General features: G+C 51.0%; 2 protein-coding genes and 1 pseudogene across 9 annotated transcripts; 2 read left to right on the top strand and 1 right to left on the bottom strand.

The window, feature by feature from the left end:
• Positions 1 to 3,251: 3,251 nt before the first annotated feature.
• Positions 3,252 to 5,323, bottom strand: LOC100950353 (annotated as a pseudogene).
• A 5,026-nt stretch (positions 5,324 to 10,349) lies between these two features.
• WDR45 (WD repeat domain 45) lies at positions 10,350 to 15,723 on the top strand. Of its 8 annotated transcripts, none has more exons than XM_023519029.1 (12): positions 10,354 to 10,446; positions 11,352 to 11,450; positions 12,125 to 12,196; positions 12,318 to 12,392; positions 12,482 to 12,586; positions 13,418 to 13,577; positions 13,698 to 13,792; positions 14,266 to 14,345; positions 14,459 to 14,667; positions 14,747 to 14,848; positions 14,932 to 15,077; positions 15,310 to 15,723. In XM_023519029.1, exons 3-12 carry the CDS (start codon positions 12,142 to 12,144, stop codon positions 15,417 to 15,419), a joined length of 1,137 nt encoding a protein of 378 aa, XP_023374797.1. In that variant the 5' UTR covers positions 10,354 to 10,446; positions 11,352 to 11,450; positions 12,125 to 12,141; the 3' UTR covers positions 15,420 to 15,723. The 8 variants fall into 8 exon arrangements, with proteins under 8 accessions (XP_023374796.1, XP_023374797.1, XP_023374798.1 ...); XM_023519030.1 differs by lacking the exon at positions 11,352 to 11,450 and adding an exon at positions 11,022 to 11,163; XM_023519026.1 differs by having other exon boundaries at positions 11,022 to 11,450.
• Positions 15,724 to 15,764: 41 nt separating this feature from the next.
• PRAF2 (PRA1 domain family member 2) lies at positions 15,765 to 18,830 on the top strand. The gene is made up of 3 exons (XM_003799660.3): positions 15,765 to 16,330; positions 17,431 to 17,648; positions 18,074 to 18,830. The coding sequence occupies exons 1-3, from the start codon at positions 16,152 to 16,154 to the stop codon at positions 18,211 to 18,213; spliced, it is 537 nt and encodes a 178-aa protein (XP_003799708.1). The 5' UTR covers positions 15,765 to 16,151; the 3' UTR covers positions 18,214 to 18,830.
• The last annotated feature ends 628 nt before the right edge of the window (positions 18,831 to 19,458 follow it).

Below are 19,458 nucleotides of genomic sequence, written 5' to 3'. Positions count from 1 at the left end.
CTATTTTTTGGTTGCAGCCGTCATTGTTGTTTGGCGGGTCCGGGCTGGGGATTCGAACCCGCCATCTTAGGTGTATGTGGCTGGCACCTTAGCCGGTTGAGCTATAGGCGCCGATCCCCAAGCACCAGATTTTAAGGGGCCGATCCTTCCCTGGCTCTCCCCTGGGGATTGACTACCATGGCAACTGAGGTACTTTGTAGAACCTCATTTCTGGACTTGGCAGGCCTGAAAAGATAACTTGGCCAAGTTATCAAGTGCAGCCATATCTGCTCCAGAGGTGGTCTCTCCTCTGAGAGATGGTGCCTTCTGTAGGTGTTTCCTGAACCCAACTTACGCCAAGCACAGAGACATGATGAATCAGGTCTAGTTTCTATGCTCAAGGTATCATCTTGGCCTAGGGGCTGAGTGGCCCCCCTAAGTGCAGTAGCCTTGGGGAAGAGAAGTTGCCAAAGAGGAGTGTCAGAAAGCTTTCTGGCAGAGGTGACCCTTGAACCCACTAATGCAATAACATCTAGTAATCCCTCAAATGTTCAAATAAACTGATGCAGCTGAATGAAGAGGGAAGAGGATTCTAGACTGAGAACACCGGATCTGGCAACTGCTCAGAGGAGAACCAGCCTCAAGTTCCATTAATTCAGCAAGTGGTTGTTTTTTTTTTTTTTTTGCTGGGGCTGGGTTTGACCCGCCACCTCTGGCATATGGGGCCAGCGCCCCACTCCTTTGAGCCACAGGCACTGTCCCTCAGCAAGTGTTTTTTTTTGTTTGTTTGTTTGTTTTTGCAGTTTTTGGCCACAGCTGGGTTTGAACCCACCACCTCTGGTATATGGAGCTGGCGCCCTACTCCCTGAGCCACAGGCACCACTCCAGCAAGTGTTTTTTGAGCCCAGCACACAGAGAGCTCCAAGGCTGTGGGGACCCATGGTGAGAAGTATGAAGACAACTACAGGATGTGCCAGGTAGAACAGACTTCTCAGGGAGGTGCCTGAGTTAGACCTGAAGACTTTTGGGAGTTTCTGTTTGTGGGACATGGTCATGACCTGTGCGACACACTAGGGGTTCAGAGGTACCTTTAAGCACCCTGTCTCTGTTGCGTAGAGGATTCTGAACGCTCAGTGCTACCAAGGACAGAAGCTGGATCTCTGGAGACCATTCTGGGCCTCTGGGAAAGCCCCACAGCCTTGGCCGTGCCTGCCTCTGCCCTTGTACTCCTACCCTGACCCTGTCCTGCTTGGCAGCCTTGGTCTGTTATTAGTGGCCTCAGCATGCCAGAGGTAGAAACCCAGGTGCCCTCCACCCAGGCCCAGAGTGAGGAGAGAAGACATCATTTAAAAAACAGAAGCAGGGAGTTTAGGCTGTGCTGAGCCCTCAGTCCCCCTCCGGGAGATGCTTGGAGCCCAGGACTTGCTGGGATTGAAGTGACACAAGATGTTGCTAGAGGTACAGGAGGAGGTAGATCTACTGGGGCTGTTTCCTCTTCCCCTGGCTGTCTTGTGGCAAGGGGAATGGAGCTCAGCACACCCTGGAGAGGAGAAGCTGAAGTCTGGTTGGGGGGCCTGGCCCAGCTCCCCAGTGCTTGAGTGTAGCCACCCCCCAGTTGCACCCTCACTGATGCCCAGCCAACCTATGCATTAAAGATTTAAGCATAAATATTTATGCATAAATGAAAAATAAAAATGAAACTCAAGGGCAGAAGGGGCTTGTTTGTGGTCCATTCACTGGCCCCAGGGATTAAGGTCTTGTGTACCTACCATCTCTTTCATTCTTTTCCATGGAGCAGGCCATCTCGGATTGGTCGGCCAGGGCTGGTCTCTTTCCTCCCCTATCAGGCTCACACACAGCCCTGAGGGTGGGGTCAGAGACAAGATTGCCCATTGTTGGAAGGAAAGATAGAGATCTTGTCATTGGTGACCTATCATTCACTGAGGAACGGACAGGGAAAGGAACCAAGATGGGCAAGGTGCGTTGTAAACAGTGGGCTAAGCAGGCCCTTGCTCTTGTAGAGGTCACAGTCTAGTGGAGGACGTATGTTAGTAGAAATGTATGAAGTACTGGGAGAGCAGATACTAGGATTTGCTCTCATAGTGCAGTGGTGTTAGGAAGGCAGTTGTTGGGAAGTGGTTTGAGCTCCTGGATAACTAGGAGTTAGATAAAGGAGGTGAGGTGGTGATTGAAATAAATCTGTCTTTACCCAGGTTACCCTATGCGAGACAGTGCTGAGCCTTTTCCAGCATCACCCAAGGTGGGATGGTGGGTGGGTAAGACTTTGACTCCTAACTAAAACTGGCAGGATTTGAATCCTCCCTCTGCCATTTTCTGGCCCCGTAGCCTCGGGCACTTTACTTATCTTTCTGTTGCTTCTACAGCAAGAGAGATGAAATTAATCCTGTTTTAAGGTGTTTTCCTGGGCTGCAGTTTGGAAACTGCATTAGAGCAGTGGTTTAAGGGACAGGAATAGATTTTAGTGCTTCAAAGATGGCTTCAGCCAGGGTAGGAAGTGATAATTGGATTGGCTGGTGAGAGCATAGTCAAGGGTGACTCCCAAGTTTCTGGCTCGTGTTATAAATAACACAGAAAAAGGATGCACAAATTTCAATAATTTTCTATTTATTGTGATGTTTTTCACACATGCAAAAATATTTTGTATGTGTTCTATTTGACGGATAATAAAAATAAATGTTTATTTACCTCTTAGGTCACTTGAGAAAAAGAATTTGCTAATACAATTAAAGCCTTTGAGTTGTCCATTTTTCTTTCCAGAGCTAACTGCTATCCTGAATTTTGATTAATCTACTCTGTGCTATTTATTGTTCTTATCATATATATTGATTCCTAAATAATATAGTGATTGGTTTTACATGATTTGGAACTTCGTTTATTCTGTTTGGGGTTACTGATTTTTTTTTTTTTTCTTTGAGACAGAGCCTCAAGCTGTCCCCCTGGGTAGAGGGCTGTGGCATCACAGCTCACAGCAACCTCCAACTCCTGGGCTCAAACGATTCTCCTGCCTCTGCCTCCCAAGTATCTGGGACTACAGGCACCTGCCACAATGCCTGGCTATTTTTTGGTCGCAGCCATCATTGTTGTTTGGTGGGCCCGGGCTGGATTCAAACCCGCCAGCTCAGGTGCATGTGGCTGGCACCTTAGCCACTTGAGCCACAGGCGCTGAGCCTATTGCATTTTTTTTTCAATACAAAGATTTATAGTCTGAATAAAAATTTGAAATTAAAAAAAAAGGAGCAAAGGTCCCCTCTGCCAGTGCTAGGTATCTTATTCTCAATAATAATAATAATTACAATAACAATAATAAAAAATCCCAGTTCTCTGTAATTATGGAAAAGGAAAGACATTTTGCCAGGATCATCCCCTCCCCTTTCCTAGTTCCCACCCCAACATCCTTCCACCAAGGACTGGCCTCTGCCACTCACTTCTAGAGTGCTCTGCAACCACCCTCTAACCAGACCAGCCTTGGGCAGGGGACGAGACAGACGAGATAGAGATAGGAAGGTGCTCACTTGTGCAGGGCATGGCATGGGGCCTCTGGAGCATCCTAATTCTAGGTCTTGTGTCCATGCACCATTGCCTTGCCTCAGCCCAACCCCAACCCAGGCCTTTGATGCTGGGGGGCTGAGTGAAGGAGGACCTGCCTGGGATGATGGCCCAGAAGACAGGGGAGCACAGTGCTCTTTCACAGTCAGTGATTCAATCTCGACTCATGGAAGGACTGCAACTGGAGGCCTTCCACCACTATGCCAGTCCATTCCAACAAAGAAAAAAATTAATATTCCTGATTTTCTTGTGTAATTCTAGTCACCAGGAAAAGGTTATAGGCCTTGAACTCCACACTCAGGACATTGCTCATCTGCCCTGGTGTACACGCCCACAAGCTCGCTGGAGGAGCCGTGGGTAGGCACACTGCAATAAGTGTTCCTGATGTCCCAGATGCGCACTGAGTTGTCCATGGAGGCAGAGGTGATTAAGCCGCTGTCTGGACTGAAGGTGAGGTTGGTGATACTGTCTGTGTGGCCTCTCAGTTCTTTATAAAGGGTCCCAGAGGCCAAGTCCCAACAGTTTCAACCACTAGTCCTTGCCTGCAGACGCCAAGTACTTATCACTGGGAGAGAAAGCAAAAGAAAGCACAGGGCCATGGTGGCCTGTGAAGAGTCTCACTGAGTTCCCCTGCAGCGGTGGCTGTAGCTAAAGTAGTTTGAATTCAGGTGGAATCTGACACATCTGCCAGGTGTCCTACATATATCCTCAGCGGGTACGTCCAATCAGATGACCACAGCCTGGCGGTACAGTTGTGCGACCCACGGGTGAAGTACAGACTGTATGGGCTGATGTCCAGGTCCCACACAGGGTAGGCATGTCCTTGATACGATACAGTGTTGGTGAAACTTCCCAGGTCCCAGTATCGAATGGACAAGTCCTCAGAACAAGATAGCAACCCTGAGCTGTCTGTGAGGAACCTCGTGCTGTACACTGGGCCACAATGTCCCCACAGTATCTTCATCTCTGTGCCGGCATTGTCATCCTCATCATCCTCATCTTCCAGAATATCTCAGACCAAGTGGATGCAGGACACATCTACTTGATGGGGCTCTGATTTTAACTTCTTGGATCGTAAACTCCAAAGTTTTACGTAAGAGTCGTCAAACCCAGCAGCAAGCAGCTTGCTATCAGGGAAGATTTCTGCAGTGTCCAGTAGTTGCTCTGTGTTATAAAAGGCATAGAAGCAGATGGTAGTGAATGAGGGAGGTCCGTCCTTGACGTGCTTAGTGCTCTCCTGCAGGACCTCCAGGGTGGCCATATTCTGTAGAATAGGGCTGGGCACATGAGGAGGCGCTAAGCTATTGCTCTCTCCACGAGAGGAGCTGCCACTGTCTATTGGCTTGGCAGGTTGCACATCAAGATGAATATGTAAGTCAGGGTTCCTCAAACTTTTTAAACAGGGGGCCAGTTCACTGTCCTTCAGACCGTTGGAGGGTCAGACTATGGGCCCCGGGACGAGTTGGCTGTTAAACAGGACAGGCAGCGGTGGCAAAAACACCAGGCAGGCTGGATAAATGTCCTGGGTGGGCCACATGTGGCCCACGGGCCATAGTTTGAGGATGCCTAATGTAAGTTAAGGACTTTGCACAGGGCAGTATTGTTGTCATTTTGGAGGTAGCAGATAAGGTTATTTGTAGCTGTCTTCCTGGAGATGGAAGATATACTTGTTATCTAGGAATGCTTGGAGCTTGAAGTTAGACAGGATGTCCCGGATGGTCTGAGTGGTCTGTAGCTGCACAATGACATCCTTCTGGCTAGCATTCCGCAGAAACATTCTATGGAAGCAGCTGTAAAAACTTTCCACTGTGCTCCTGGAATTGTTCTGGGCCAGGCTGAGATGGAGGTAGACAAAGAGAGGATAGAAAAAAGGCATTGCGGCTCGGCGCCTGTGGCTCAAGCGGCTAAGGCGCCAGCCACATACACCTAAGGTGGCGGGTTCGAATCCCCAGCCCGGGCCCACCAAACAACAATGATGGCTGCAACCAAAAAATGGCCAGGCGTTGTGGCGGGCGCCTACTTGGGAGGCAGAGGCAGGAGACTCACTTGAGCCCAGGAGTTGGAGGTTGCTCTGAGCTGTAAAGCCATGGCACTCTACCCAGGGGGATAGCTTGAGGCTCCATCTCAAAAAAAAAAAAAAAGAAAAAAAAAAGAAAAAAGGCATCGCTTTGCGGCTGTGCTGGGAATCCCAATCAGTGAGAAAATTCTGCACTCGTCCAAATTGTTTCATATTGCTGGGGCTCTGCCTGGCAATGGGCTGCAGACACTATGTTGGCACAACCAGATTCTGACTGAACTGTGAGATTGGCTGCCATCTCCTCAGCAGTCTGTGAAGGCCACAGCCCTTGCTTCAAGGGACCATCTGAGTCCATGTATTGCCAGCATTTGAGGTAGCAGGACACTGCCAACTGAATCTGTTTGCATGCACTTCTTTCATGACTGAACATCCCAGGCGGCTCCAGTTGCCCCATCCGCCACCTCCAGACTGCTTCTGCTTTCATCGTCTCTGATGTAGGGTCTCGCTTCCACGGCCAGCTCAGCTGGGCCTCCGCACCCCATTGCCCATGCCCCAGCCCTGGGCTGCAGCTCCATGACTAACTGACACCAAGTGGCGGACCTATATTTTCATCCAAGTTTGGATTTCAACAGGTTACTAGGTCATCAGAATTTTGTCCTTTTCAATCCTGAAACTCCTCCTCATAACAACTTTGTATGACAAAAGTAAGCATCTTTCTTCATCTCTGTTCTGTTAATGTGCAGCATTAAGTATATAACCAGACCACTAGTTTGAAAAGCAAAGTAAAAAAGAACATAAGACTTAGGAACTCCTCTTAATTCAAATAACATGTTAACCCTATTTGCTCCAGTAAAAAGGGTGTGGCACACTTGCTGTGGAGATGACAGTGTACTGGTACCTTTATACCCAGAAGCTTAAAGAGACTAGATAAGTAGTTCTGAGCATGGTCTGGGAATTCCTGGAAGTCTCTGAGATCCCCTCAGGTGGTCTGGGAGGCCAGAACTATTTTCTTTTTCTTTTTTTTTTTTTTTGAGACAGAATCTCACTATGTTGCCCTTGGTAGAATGCCATGGCATCACAGCTCACAGTAACCTCAAACTCATGGGCTTAAGGGATTCTCTTGTCTCAGCCTCCCAAGTTGCTGGGACTACAGGCGCCCGCCAAAATGCCTGGCTATTTTTGTTGTTCTTGTTGTCATTGTTGTTTAGCAGGCCCGGGCCAGGTTCGAACCCACCAGCCTCAGTGAATATGGCTGGCACTCTAACCATTGAGCTACGGGCTCCAAGCCAGGCCAGAAGTATTTTCATAATATGAAGACCTTAATTTGACTTTTGCACATTCACTCTTTCGCAAGCATATAGTAGGATTTTCCAGAAGTCACACAATATGAGACATCACAAGAGATCTACTCCCTCCATTATGCTGGGATGCTGGTTTTCACTGGTATCATAGAGCTGTTAAGTGGGGGACAGGAATGAAGCATATAAAATGCCCTAGATCGGGTGGTGCCTGTGGCTCAGTGAGTAGGACCCCAGCCCCATATACCGAGGGTGGCAGGTTCAAACCCGGCCCCAGCTGAACTGCAACCAAAAAATAGCCAGGCATTATGGTGGGTGCCTTTAGTCCCAGCTATTTGGGAGGCTGAGGCAAGAGAATCGCTTAAGCCCAGGAGTTGGAGGTTGCTGTGAGCTGTGTGACGCCACGGCACTCTACCAAGGGCAACAAAGTGAGACTCTGTCTCTCCAAAAAAAAAAAAAAATGCCCTAGATCAGTGCCAGAGAAGTGAGAGTAACAGAGGCCAAACTGAGTTAAATATGGTCTGGGTGTTTGAAGTGAAGACTGAAGAAATCACATGATTGACTTTGCTGAGGAACACAGCAGTGGAGTCAAGCCAAGGGAAATATTCCAGGCCAAAATTCACAAGTAGAAATGTCCATGAATATTAACAACACAGTATCTGAAACAACCTAGATGGTCATCAATAGGGGAAGAGCTGAACAATTCTATATTTATACCATAGGATACCATGAACCAGTTAAAAAGGCTAAGTTAGGCTGAGCAGGTTGCTCATGCCTGTAATCCTAGCACTAGGGGACAGTGAGGTGTGTGGATTGCCTGGTCTTAGGAGTTGGAGACCTTGGGAGGCTGAGGCAGGAGGATCACTTGAACTCTAGAGTTTGAAGTTGCTGTGTGCTACCATGATTCAAAGGCACTCTACCCAGGGCAACAGAGTGTATCACACACTCTATCAAAAAAACAAAACAGGCTCAGTGCCTGTGGCTCAAGTGGCTAATGCACCAGCCACATACACCTAAGGTGGCGAGTTCGAATCCAGCCCGGGCCTGCCGAACAATAATGGCTGCAACCAAAAAATAGCCAGGCGTTGTGGCAGGCGCCTGTGGTCCCAGCTACTTGGGAGACTCGCTTGAGCCCAGGAGTTGGAGGTTGCTGTGAGCAGTGAAGCCATGGCACTCTACCCAGGGGGACAGCTTGAGGCTCTGTCTCAAAAAAAAAAAAAAAAAAAAAACAGGCTTAGCGCCTGTAGCTCATTGAGTAGGGTGCTGGCCACATAAACCAAGGCTGGCAGGTCTGAGCCCAGCCCGGGCCTGCTAAACAACAATAACAACTACAACAAAAAAATAGCCAGGCGTTATGGCTGGTGCCTGTAGTCCCAGCTACTCAGGAGGCTAAGGAAAGAGAATCACTTAAGCTCAAGAGTTTGAAGTTGCTGTGAGCTGTGATGCCACCTCTCTCTACCAAGGGTGACAGACATATTGACACTCTGTCTCAATAAACAGTGTTAAACAGTTGTCCCTATATACTAACATATGAAAAAAAAGAAGCATCAAAACAACACCTTAAGAAAAAGGATGGGTGGACTTTATCAACGTCAGTACCCTGGTAAAAGTATGCCAGGGTACTGTATTATTCTTTACAACTGCCTGTGAAACTATTATTTTCTCAAAATTTGAAAGTTTTGGGTTTTCTTTTCTTTTCTTTTTTTGAGACAAAGTCTCCAGCTGTTGCCCTGGATAGCGTGCTGTGGCATCATAGCTCACAGCAACCTCCAACTCTTGGGATCGGTTTTTCTAGTTTTAGTAGAGATAGGGGTCTTGCTTTTGCTCAGGCTGGTTTTGAACACGTGAGCTCAAGCAATCCACCCCTCTCAGCCTCCTAGATTGCGAGGATTACAGGCGACCATCCTCAAAACTTAAAATGTTTAATTAAAATAATTTCGGTATATACATAATGTGGGGGCTTTTTTTGTTTGTTTTTTGCGACTGTTGCCTTTGGTAGAATGCCATGACATCACAGCTCATAGCAACCTCAAACTCTGGGGCTCAAGCGATTTTCTTGCCTCAGCCTCCCAAGTAGCTGGGACTACGGGCACCCTCCACAACGACCAGCTTTTTTTTGTTGTTGTTGTAGTTGCCATTGTTGTTTGGCAGGCACAGGCAGGATTCGAACCCCCCCAGCCCTGAGGTATGTGGCCAGTGCCCAAGCCGCTGAGCTACAGGTGCCGAGCCAATGTGGAGGCTTTTTTTCACAGTAAACAGTATCTTTTACCATCAAGAACTATTTTTAAACTACATTTATTTTTTATTTTTTTAGAGACAGAGTCTCATTTTGTCACCTTTGGTAGAGTGATATACTGTCACAGCTCTCAGCAACCTACAGCTCTTGGGCTTAGGCGATTCTCTTGCCTCAGCCTCCCGAGTAGCTGGGACTACAGGCGCCCGCCAAAACGCCTGGCTATTTTTTTTTTTTTGTTGTTGTTGCGGTTTGCCTGGGGCCGGGTTCTAACCCACCACCCTCGGTATATGGGGCCGGCGCCCTACTCACTAGGCCACAGGCACCGCCCCAAATTACATTTATTTATTTATTCATTTATTGTTTTTTTTTTTTTTTTTTTGGCGGAGGCTGGGTTCGAACCCACCACCTCCGGTATATGGGGCTGGTGCCTTACTCCTTTGAGCCACAGGCGCCGCCCAAATTACATTTATTTTTAATTATGGGTACACAATAGCTGCACACAAAACTATTTACGGGGTTTTTGTTTTTGAGACAGAATCTCACCCTGTCGCCCTAGGTGGAGTGCGTGGCGTCATAGCTCACAGCAACCTCAAACTCTTTGGCTCAGACGTGGTTTCACTGTTGCTTAGGCTGGTCTCTAACTCCAGAGCTCAGGTGATATACAAGGCTCCACCTCCCAGCGTGCTGGGATAACAGACTTGAGCCACCCACCGCGCCCCACCCTATTTTTTGTTTTGTAAATAAAACAGAGCTGGGAGGTAGGGTGGGAGAAAGCAAAATCTCAGCCCAGGATTCCCTTTGGCCAAGGTGATAAAGTCACAAATTTCAAGGTCTCTAGGTCCGCCTTCGCCTGGAGCCTCCCGAGTCACCACCTCTAGAAGTTTGAGATGACTCGGTATTGCTAACGGGGGTGGCTACTCTAGCCCACCTCGGAGGTCCAAATCTTGTTAGCACAGAGGTTAACCCCTCTAGCTCCCCATAGGTTACCGAGACGTCCGCGGCTCGGACATCTTGCGGGGAGAAGGCGCTCTCCCCCTCTCTTACCCCTCCCCAGTTCCCTCAGTCTTGCCCTTGGAGCTCCTTCTCCACCTCTCGATTCCTCAGCCGACCTCCCTCCGATCCCAGGCCCTCCTCACTCGTGATGTTCCTAAGACCGGCAAACCAGGAAAGGAGAACTTCGGCAGCGTTTTTCCGGCCAGGATGAGTCATTTCCGGTCACAGACTCCCTCCCCCGGAAGTGGGGCCTGATGTAAACACCAGAGCCGGGCGCCAAGGCCCGGGAGGTCAGAAAGCCGGGCCGCGGGCGGCACGGACAAGTGGGGCCGGGGTCGGGGACACGCGGACGTCAGGTCGGTGACAGCGGCAATAAGCTGGAGCACAATTCCAGGGTTGCTTGGGGTCTGGAGGAGGGTTTTTTGAGTAGGGGTCTTGGTAGGTTGGGGTTCAGGACAGGGATCTTGAGTGGGTGCTAGCGTTGCAAGAAGTATGACATTCTTGGGAGAGGGGTGAAGCTTTCCGGACAGTGTTCTCGGGTGGCGCGGGCATTTGCAATGAAGGTTTAAAACAGGGGTCTTTGAAGGTGTATCTGTCCAGAGCATGGGTCAAAGGTGGAGCTGTCCAAATAATGAGAGTGAGGTGGCCTGGTGAAGGGTGTTAACATGGGGGAATGGTGGGAGATTTGGGCTCTTGTTAGGTGGGGAGGAGGTGCGCCTGGGCAGAGTTCAAAGGGACGATGGAGGCTCTAGGGCAGTAATCTTGGGGGGTGGGTTCCTGGTCAGTCATCTTGGGGACTTGAGATCCTCTTAAGCAGGAGTTTGGGATGATTTGTTCTTGGCAAGGGTCTTGAGAGGTAAGAAGTCTTGGGGAAAGGATGGAGTCTAGAGGAAGAATCTTAGGGGGATGGCGTTCCTGGGGGGGCGTCCAGATAGGTCATGTTGGAATCAAGGAAAGCAGAGCACAAGGAAGATGTCTCGTGGGTGAGGACTTTACAGTGATAAGAGAATCCTTGAGGGCAAAAAGAGGATCTAGAGGAACGCCCAGGCTGGCCCTGGTTGGGAATGAGCAAGGTAGGAGAAGAGGTCATCCCAAGGGGTTTGGAAGCCTCTGAGGAGGGAAGAGGGAAGGTGTGAGGGGACCCTGGGGTGGTCAAATAGGTTGGAGTAGAGTTCCAGAGAGTGGTGGACCAAGCATAGCAGTCTCAGGGCCAAGTTGTGGAGGTGCAAAAAGAGGTACCCTTTCCCTTATTTATTGACAGGTGGAGTTGGGTGCTAGGTTCAGGTGTGAAGATAAGAAGTGGGTTGGAGGCTGGGCGCGGTGGCTCACGCCTATAATCCTAGCACTCTGGGAGGCCGAGGTGGGTGGATCGCTTGAGCTCATGAATTTGAGACCAGCCTGAGCAAGAGTGAGACCCCCCCACCCTGTCTCTAGTAAAAATGAAAAACTGAGGCAAGAGGATGGCTTGAGCCCAAGAGTTTGAGGTTGCTGTAAGGTATGATGCCACGGCACTCTACCAAGGGTGACAAAGTGAGGCTCTGTCTCAAACAAACAAACAACAACAACAACAAAAAGATGAGCTCTCAAGCTGACTTTCTTTTAGTGGTCTCAAAAATAAATTAAATTTTTTTTTTTTAAAAAAGAAGTGGGTTGGGAGTGGTTCCTGGCCATGTCCTGCATTGGGGTCAAGATTGGCTTGGGTTGAGATATCACTGGAGCACTCCCTACTTCCATTACTTCCTAATGAGTCAGTGAGGGCCAGTGTGTAAGGAGGCAGCAGGTGGGGGGAAGGTCACTGCAGACCTGGAGCTGTGGTTGGCCAAATATGAAAAGACTGGGGTAGTGGGGTGCCAATCTGTTTGGCATCTTGGGAACTTAGAATAGAGACCCCAAGACTCCCCGTTTTTATCTTCTTTGCATTCCTGCCATTCAGTGGTTAGCATAGTGGTAAAGGGAAGACTAAATCCGTTAGGGAAGGAATTTTAAGAGGGGAGATCCTAGGACTCTTCCCATCTTTATCCCATTTATGTCCAGGAAAGCAATCCTGGATCATGACTCAGCAGCCACTTCGAGGAGTGACAAGCCTACGTTTCAACCAAGACCAAAGTGAGAGAGGCTTGCACCTGTACCCACTGGGAGGGAGGGAGAGGAAGGTCAGAGGTGGCCCATGGGCTCCCAGCTTCCCTCCACATTCTTTGCAGCAGTCCAGATTCTTTCTATCCCCTAGGCTGCTTTTGCTGTGCCATGGAAACTGGTGTGCGCATCTACAATGTGGAACCATTGATGGAGAAGGGGCACCTGGGTGAGCCATTGCTGGGGAAGGGCAATGGGCAGAATGGCTGGGCTTGGGCATTGGCCCCCACCTCCACTGACACCCTGGTCCCTGTCCAGACCATGAGCAGGTGGGCAGCATGGGCCTGGTGGAGATGCTGCACCGCTCCAACCTTCTGGCCCTGGTGGGCGGTGGTAGCAGCCCCAAGTTCTCAGAGATCTCAGGTAAGTGGCCTCATCCTGCCCTTGGCCCAGATTTCCCGGATTCCTGGCCTCCCACAGGCACCCTGAGGCACTGGCAGATGAAGATGTCAGAGCACCTCATAGTCACGCAGTGAGGCCTACAGCTTGGAAGTCATGGATTATAGCTTGAGAAGCCTGGTGGTGTTTTCATTTAAAAAAAACTTCTTGAATGCCTCCTGTATGCCATGTTCTTATCTACAGAGCGCTTATCATGAACCTGGTACTTTCCTAAGCACTTAACATGTATTAACTCATTTAATCCTCACAGTAACTCTATGGGGTAGGAAGTATCATTATTCTCATTTGTACTCATGAGGAACTGAAGCCTGGTGAGGTTAAAGGATTTATCCAAAGTCATGAAACCAACAGGTTTTAAAACCTTGGCACTGTCTCCCCAATGCCCCTTGGCTTGAGCCTTAAATGTCCTCCTGCTTTAAGTGGTGTTGTTGATCCCTCTGGGACATGACAGGAATCACTTTAGGTGAGTCACAGAACCCTAAGAGTTTTCATAATCTCCTGGAGGTATAGACTAGGACCTGGAGGCAGAAATAGTTAATAGTTACTGAGGGGAAGTTACAAACCTGAATATGTGTCCCTTTTTGATTGCTGATAGGCTATGAGCTCCTTGGCCAGGCATTCAACTCCCCCAAACCTTGGTTTCCTCATCTATACATAACAGTTCTAGAACCAATGATTTCAGGGATCATGTCCATAAGTGTTCATGCTATGTGAGACTCACATTGGGTGTTTAGTGAAAGGCTAGTAAGTGGGTTGAGGTCCCATGGAGAGTAGGGTTGGGTCCTGTGTCACCAGGGCTGGCCCTCACCCTGAACCTTGGCCCCAACAACCCACCCACCTGCCCAGCAGTGCTGATCTGGGACGATGCCCGGGAGGGCAAGGACTCCAAGGACAAGCTGGTGCTGGAGTTCACCTTCACCAAGCCAGTGCTGGCTGTGCGCATGCGCCATGACAAGTGAGCCTGAGGAGGACTCGGGTGGAGGGTAGGAGGTCCCCATAGCAGGTGAGAGGGTTAGTTCTATCTTGGCTTCCCACCCTCCCCTCACCACCATCCTATGTTCTGTGAGGCCCACAGGATCGTGATTGTGCTGAAGAACCGCATCTATGTGTACTCCTTCCCTGACAGTCCCCGGAAGCTGTTTGAGTTTGATACACGGGACAACCCCAAGGGTGAGAGGACCCAAATAGGTGTACAGGTGTGAGATAGTGGATGGGCAGAGGGACAGAGATGAGGAGGAAAAAGAAAAGACACACACAAAGCAGCTGGGAAAGAGGCAGGGAGAGAGTGTGCAGAGATGATCACACTAGTAGTTTATCCCATCTTTCCATTCCTCAGCCAGCTCTCTCTCTCCCCACCCTCAGCCCTGTCCCACTCCTTGGTGCCCCCAGATGGCAGAGCAGAAGAAACACTTAGTGAGGACATGGTGGGTGTTCCAGGGATCCCTGGGCCACCTGGGGCTGTCATAGCATCTTACTAGAATTCACAGCTGCACGGGGAAGAAGGGGACCTTCATAGCTGGTGGGGCATGCAACTGAACTGGACTCCGCTGAGGGTTCTGTGGGTAACATGTATCATGGGGGCTTGAAATCTGGCCTGTATCCAACTGTCCATTCTGAGGTGCTGCCTCATCTTCACACCCTAGGGCTCTGTGACCTCTGCCCCAGCCTGGAGAAGCAATTGCTAGTGTTCCCAGGACACAAATGCGGGAGCCTACAACTTGTGGTGAGCTATTGGGGGACAAGGGTGGGTAGGTAGGTGGGTTGGCTCTCTGGGTGGACTACTGGCCCCTCCCCATCATACTCCCCCCCACCTAGAACTGCTCTCTCCTACCCCAGGACTTGGCAAGCACAAAGCCTGGCACCTCGTCTGCCCCGTTCACTATTAATGCCCATCAGAGCGATGTGGCCTGTGTGTCCCTGAATCAGCCAGGCACTGTAGTAGCCTCAGCCTCCCAGAAGGGTACCCTCATTCGCCTCTTTGACACGCAATCCAAGGAGAAACTGGTGGAGCTGCGTCGAGGCACTGACCCTGCCACCCTATACTGGTGAGCACAGGGCACATATTGTGGGCTGGTGACCCCATGCCATGTGACATGTGGACATCACTGCTGTTCTGTCTTTCAGCATTAACTTCAGCCACGACTCTTCCTTCCTCTGTGCTTCCAGTGATAAGGGCACGGTCCATATCTTTGCTCTCAAGGATACCCGCCTCAACCGCCGCTCCGCGTGAGTATCCCTTGCCCCATCCTGCTGCATCCCTGTCCCCCTGCCCATGTACCACACCTGGGCTTAGCCAGTACTGCCTGCAGGCTGGCTCGTGTGGGCAAGGTGGGGCCTATGATTGGGCAGTACGTGGACTCTCAGTGGAGCCTGGCGAGCTTCACTGTGCCTGCCGAGTCAGCCTGCATCTGCGCCTTCGGTCGCAATACTTCCAAGAACGTCAACTCTGTCATTGGTGAGTGGGAACAGCCCCTTGCTTGGGGTTTTGCATGGGCAAAGGCCTACAGTTGGACTGGAAAGAGTTTTAGAACCATAGAAAGCTAGAACATGTGGCTCAACATCAGTAAGGGAGATAGCACTAGGGCAAAGGCCTGGAGGAAGACCCTAGGCCATGGGACACCTGAGAGGGTTGGAATGTGTGGTTTTGACAACCTCTGACATTTCACCACCCATCTCTCCTACCCCAGCCATCTGCGTAGATGGGACCTTCCACAAATATGTCTTCACTCCTGATGGAAACTGCAACAGAGAGGCTTTTGATGTGTACCTTGACATCTGTGATGATGACGACTTTTAAGGACCCTGGGAGTTGTGCTAGGGACCTGAAGTGGCAGACTGCAGAGCTGAGCCTTCGGGATACAGTGCTGTGGAAGCCACCAGCCAGCAAGCATGAAGGGGGCCAGTGCCCACTTTCCACTCAGCAGAGCTTTGTCTAAACAAACAGCTCACTTTCCTCAAGCACTTCTTGATAACTGTGTGCCCGAAGGGCCAGGCCAGGAACCCAGAGGGAATGACCTAGTCCAACCTGGGTATTTTTAAAAGCTTCCCAGGAAGAGATAATCTCTGATGTGATAAATGCGAATAAAAGGCCCTCAATGGCATTTATGGCTTTACCTCAGGGGCGGGGCATGGAGTTTCCAGGAGAGGTGTGGCCCTCCTGGACCCTGACGGGAAAGATGGAGAGTCCCGCTTGGGTCCTTCTGATGGTCTCTCCTCTCTTGTCTTTGGTTACTGTGTGCTTGAGCCGCCGGCACCCCCCAAAGGCAGAGAGCAATTTGAAGGAGCCGCAGTACCTTGCCAAGTGGCAGAAGCTTGTTTCCCGGCAGGCCTTGCTGCTTTTCTGTGTGGCGTGTTATTTGCTTTTCCGGTCACGTGCGTTACTGTCTCTGCGCAGTCCACTTAGGTCGCTAGGCTAGTAGCCGCAACGCCCAGGCTCCATCTCCCAGTGTGCCCCGCGGTGGCGCGGGGTGTTAACGGGTGTTGTAGTCCAACTGCCCTTCTGGTTGGTCCAGCAACATCGACCGGCAGGATGTCTGAGGTGCGGCTGCCACCGCTACGCGCCTTAGACGACTTTGTTTTGGGGTCAGCGCGTCTAGCGGCTCCAGATCCTTGTGACCCACAGCGATGGTGCCACCGCGTCATCAACAACCTCCTCTACTACCAAACCAACTACCTTCTCTGTTTGGGCTTCAGTTTCGCTCTGGCCGGGTGAGGGAGGAAGGAGGCGCCAGTTGGCCAGTGACGTCTGCCGGGGGGACCCGGGGGTCTTTAAGGATCTGTAGGGGTAACCTGATGGGCATGTAAGGCCAAGAAGGGTGGATTAGATAGAGATGTTAGGCCTGAGGAGCTTGGAAGGGGGGCACTTAATGCAATCTGATTATAAGAAGGTCCTGCAGGGGGATGGTGGGTCTGGAGGAAGATCCGGGGAGGAAGGTGAAAAGTGTGTAACTGAAGGAAAAGTTGGCCGGGAGGTAGAGCTTGTAAGATAAGGAGGGCCTGAGAGCACTTTGGGGCTGAGGAGGTTGATGTGATGTGACCAGATTGAGGCAGACTGGAGGATTTAGGGAAGACAGGGACATGGTAAGGTTGAAGGGTTTGGAAGGTGGACTTATGGAGGATAAGGTCTTGGTGGGAGATCCTGGCTGTGACTGGAACGTGCCAAGAGCAGGTAATTTCTGGGGAAGTTGGGCCCAGAGGGAGGACCCAGGGCTAGGAAGCCAGAGACCAAAAAGGGGAGAATAATCTGGAGGAGGGACTTGGGTGGGGCTGGAAGTTTACAGTGGGACTGTTCAAGACTGGAAGGGGTTCTAACAGTGATGGAGGGAAAAATCTATAGGGAAATGGGAGCCTGGAGGGGGCATGGTGTAAGATCCTGACCTGGGGAGAGGGAAATATATGGAGACAGAAGACCTGGAAGAGGAATCTGCAGGGGAAGTTTGGTGGCGAGGAGGGGGCTGGAGAGGGGCCCTGTGTGGGTAGAGTCAGAAGGAAAGACCTGGGAGCCCTGGGAGCCCCAGGCTATAGCAGGATAGGAGGAATGGAAGGGAGGACCTCAGGAAGATAGGAACGTAGAACTGACAGGGAAGACATGAGGGGTCAACAGGGGTCTTAGGCGTCGGAAGCCGCCCCCTTCCCCCGCAGGTTGGACCTGTTGAGACTGGGCTGGTGGGAGTATTGTCAGGCTGGAATCTCCTCAGGCCAAAGGACCATGGCTCCTGGGGCCCCGAATAGAGTGGATGATGGTCCAGGGGCTCTCGGGTGGCCCTCTCCCCTTCTACCCGGCTAGCTTAGCTCCTTTGTCCCCACAGGTACATGCGCCCGCTGCACACTCTCCTAAGTGCACTGGTAGTGGCGGTGGCCCTCGGCGTGTTGGTGTGGGCAGCTGAGACGCACGCAGCCATACGCCGCTGCCGCCGCAGCCACCCCACCTCCTGCCTGGCCACAGTGCTCGCCGTCGGCCTCCTCGTTCTGTGGGTCGTGGGCGGCGCTGGCACCTTCCTGCTCAGCATCACCGGGCCGGTGCTTTGTGAGTTTCTATTACCTCCCCCCCAAGATAACCGGGAAAAGGGACAGGACGTGCTTAAGGCGATGGCTCGCCCCACCCTGATTCTCTGGCTGAGAACTGGGAAGTCCCGGAGATATGGCCACGCCCCCGTTAAAAGCACCTTCCCTGACTTTACTCTCCTTTTTTGGGGAACGCGCTTCTTTCTACTGCCTCTCCAGGTCCCTCCGGGTGTTAAGTGCCTTCCGCTGGCCACGTCCCCGTTACTGGACACCCTTCCTGGCCATGCCCCATTGCAAAGCGAATTATTAGGCCACGCTTTCAGGATCAGAGACCTCTAGGCTGCTCACCAGTCCATTGGCCTGCCTGCGCAATTCCCTTCTGTGGGCCCCGACTGGCTGCAGACTGAGGTCCATACACTGACCCCTCCTCTCGGTTACCACCTACAGTGATCCTGGTGCATGCTTCGCTGCGCCTGCGCAACCTTAAGAACAAGCTTGAGAACAAGATCGAGAGCATTGGTCTCAAGCGGACGCCAATGGGCCTGCTACTAGAAGCTCTGGGACAAGAGCAGGAGGCTGGATCCTAGAGGCCTGGGATCTGTACCCAGGACCTGAAGAATACCCGCCCCCTAGCCCATACTTGGGACCCAGAGCCCTTTCCCAGCCCTTAAAATAGAAACCTCACACCCAGCCCCCACTGCCTAAGAACTAGTCTTCCCCAGACCTGCACCTGGGACTCAGCCACCTACATCCTGCCCCAAACTGGGGCTTGAGATCAGAGCATCCACAGCCAATCTCAAACTGGACCCCAAGACACCCCTCCAACCCAGATCTGAAACCCACTGGTCTCCTACGCTCAGCCCGAAAGTCCGGGTCTAGGACTGAATACTGAACCCTGGACCAAAGCTTTTCCAGACCCTTACCCTAGCTTGAAACCTAGATCAAGGCATGGCCAAATCTTGAACCCCAAACCCAAGTGTTCCCAGCCCCCATCTGGATGGAGTCAGGTATCCTGCCTCTGTTGAACCGTTGGCCCACTTGCCTCCCTCCAGCTCTGCTTGGGATTTTGTCTTTTGCCCCAGTGTTCCAGTATCAGAATCAAGGGGTACCATGGGTGAGGGTAGGCCCCAACTGGGAATGGGGTGTGTTTACACACACATCAGTGTTGCTGCAACAATAAAGGCTGTTGCATCTCTTAAGTCAATCTGGGCTTCCTGGGTAAAATTCTTGCACTTTTAGTTGGACAGAGTGGCCTTCTACATGTTTTTTTTTTTTTTTTTTTAAGAGACAGAGTCTTAGCTCCGCGCCTATGGCTCAAGCGGCTAAGACACCAGCCACATACAACTGAGCTGGCAGGTTCAAATCCAGCCCAGGCCTGACAATGACGGCTACAACCAAAAAATGGCTGCGCATTGTGGTGGGTGCCTGTGTTCTCAGCTACTTGGGAGGCAGAGGCAGGAGAGTCGCTTGAGCCCAGGAGTTGGAGGTTGCTATGAGCTGTGATGCCATGGTACTCTACCCAAGGCAACAGCTTGAGGTTGTCTCAAATAAAAAAGAGAAAATCTCACTTTATCACCTTCGGTAGAGTGCTGTGGCATCAGCTCACAGCAACCTCAAATTCCTGGGCTTAAGTGATTCTCTTGCCTCAGCCTCCCAAGTAGCTGGGACTACAGGCACCTACCACAACCTCCGGCTATTTTTCTTGTTTCTTGTTGCAGTTTGGCAGGAGCCAGGTTTGAACCCGCCACCCTCCCTATATGAGGCTGGCACCCTACTCACTGAGCCACAGGCACTGCCCAGCCTTCTACTTTTCTTTTCTTTTTTTTTTTTTT

The sequence above is a fragment of the Otolemur garnettii genome, unplaced genomic scaffold, assembly GCF_000181295.1.
Source record: "Otolemur garnettii isolate 467f Iridium unplaced genomic scaffold, OtoGar3 scaffold00153, whole genome shotgun sequence".
NCBI classification, from domain to species: Eukaryota; Metazoa; Chordata; class Mammalia; order Primates; family Galagidae; genus Otolemur; species Otolemur garnettii.
Note: the sequence above shows the minus strand (reverse complement) of the source record. Positions and strands in the feature narration are given on the sequence as shown.

Excerpts from the sequence above, each read along its gene's own strand:
- WDR45 (XM_023519024.1), top strand. The coding sequence starts at position 10,968 with ATGGAGTCTAGAGGAAGAATCTTAGGGGGATGGCGTTCCTGGGGGGGC. Across the intron at positions 13,578-13,697 it reads GTGCGCATGCGCCATGACAA|GATCGTGATTGTGCTGAAGA; the intron begins GTGAGCCTGAGG and ends TGAGGCCCACAG. Across the intron at positions 14,849-14,931 it reads CGCCTCAACCGCCGCTCCGC|GCTGGCTCGTGTGGGCAAGG; the intron begins GTGAGTATCCCT and ends TACTGCCTGCAG.
- PRAF2 (XM_003799660.3), top strand. The coding sequence starts at position 16,152 with ATGTCTGAGGTGCGGCTGCCACCGCTACGCGCCTTAGACGACTTTGTT. Across the intron at positions 16,331-17,430 it reads TTCAGTTTCGCTCTGGCCGG|GTACATGCGCCCGCTGCACA; the intron begins GTGAGGGAGGAA and ends TTGTCCCCACAG. Across the intron at positions 17,649-18,073 it reads CATCACCGGGCCGGTGCTTT|TGATCCTGGTGCATGCTTCG; the intron begins GTGAGTTTCTAT and ends TACCACCTACAG.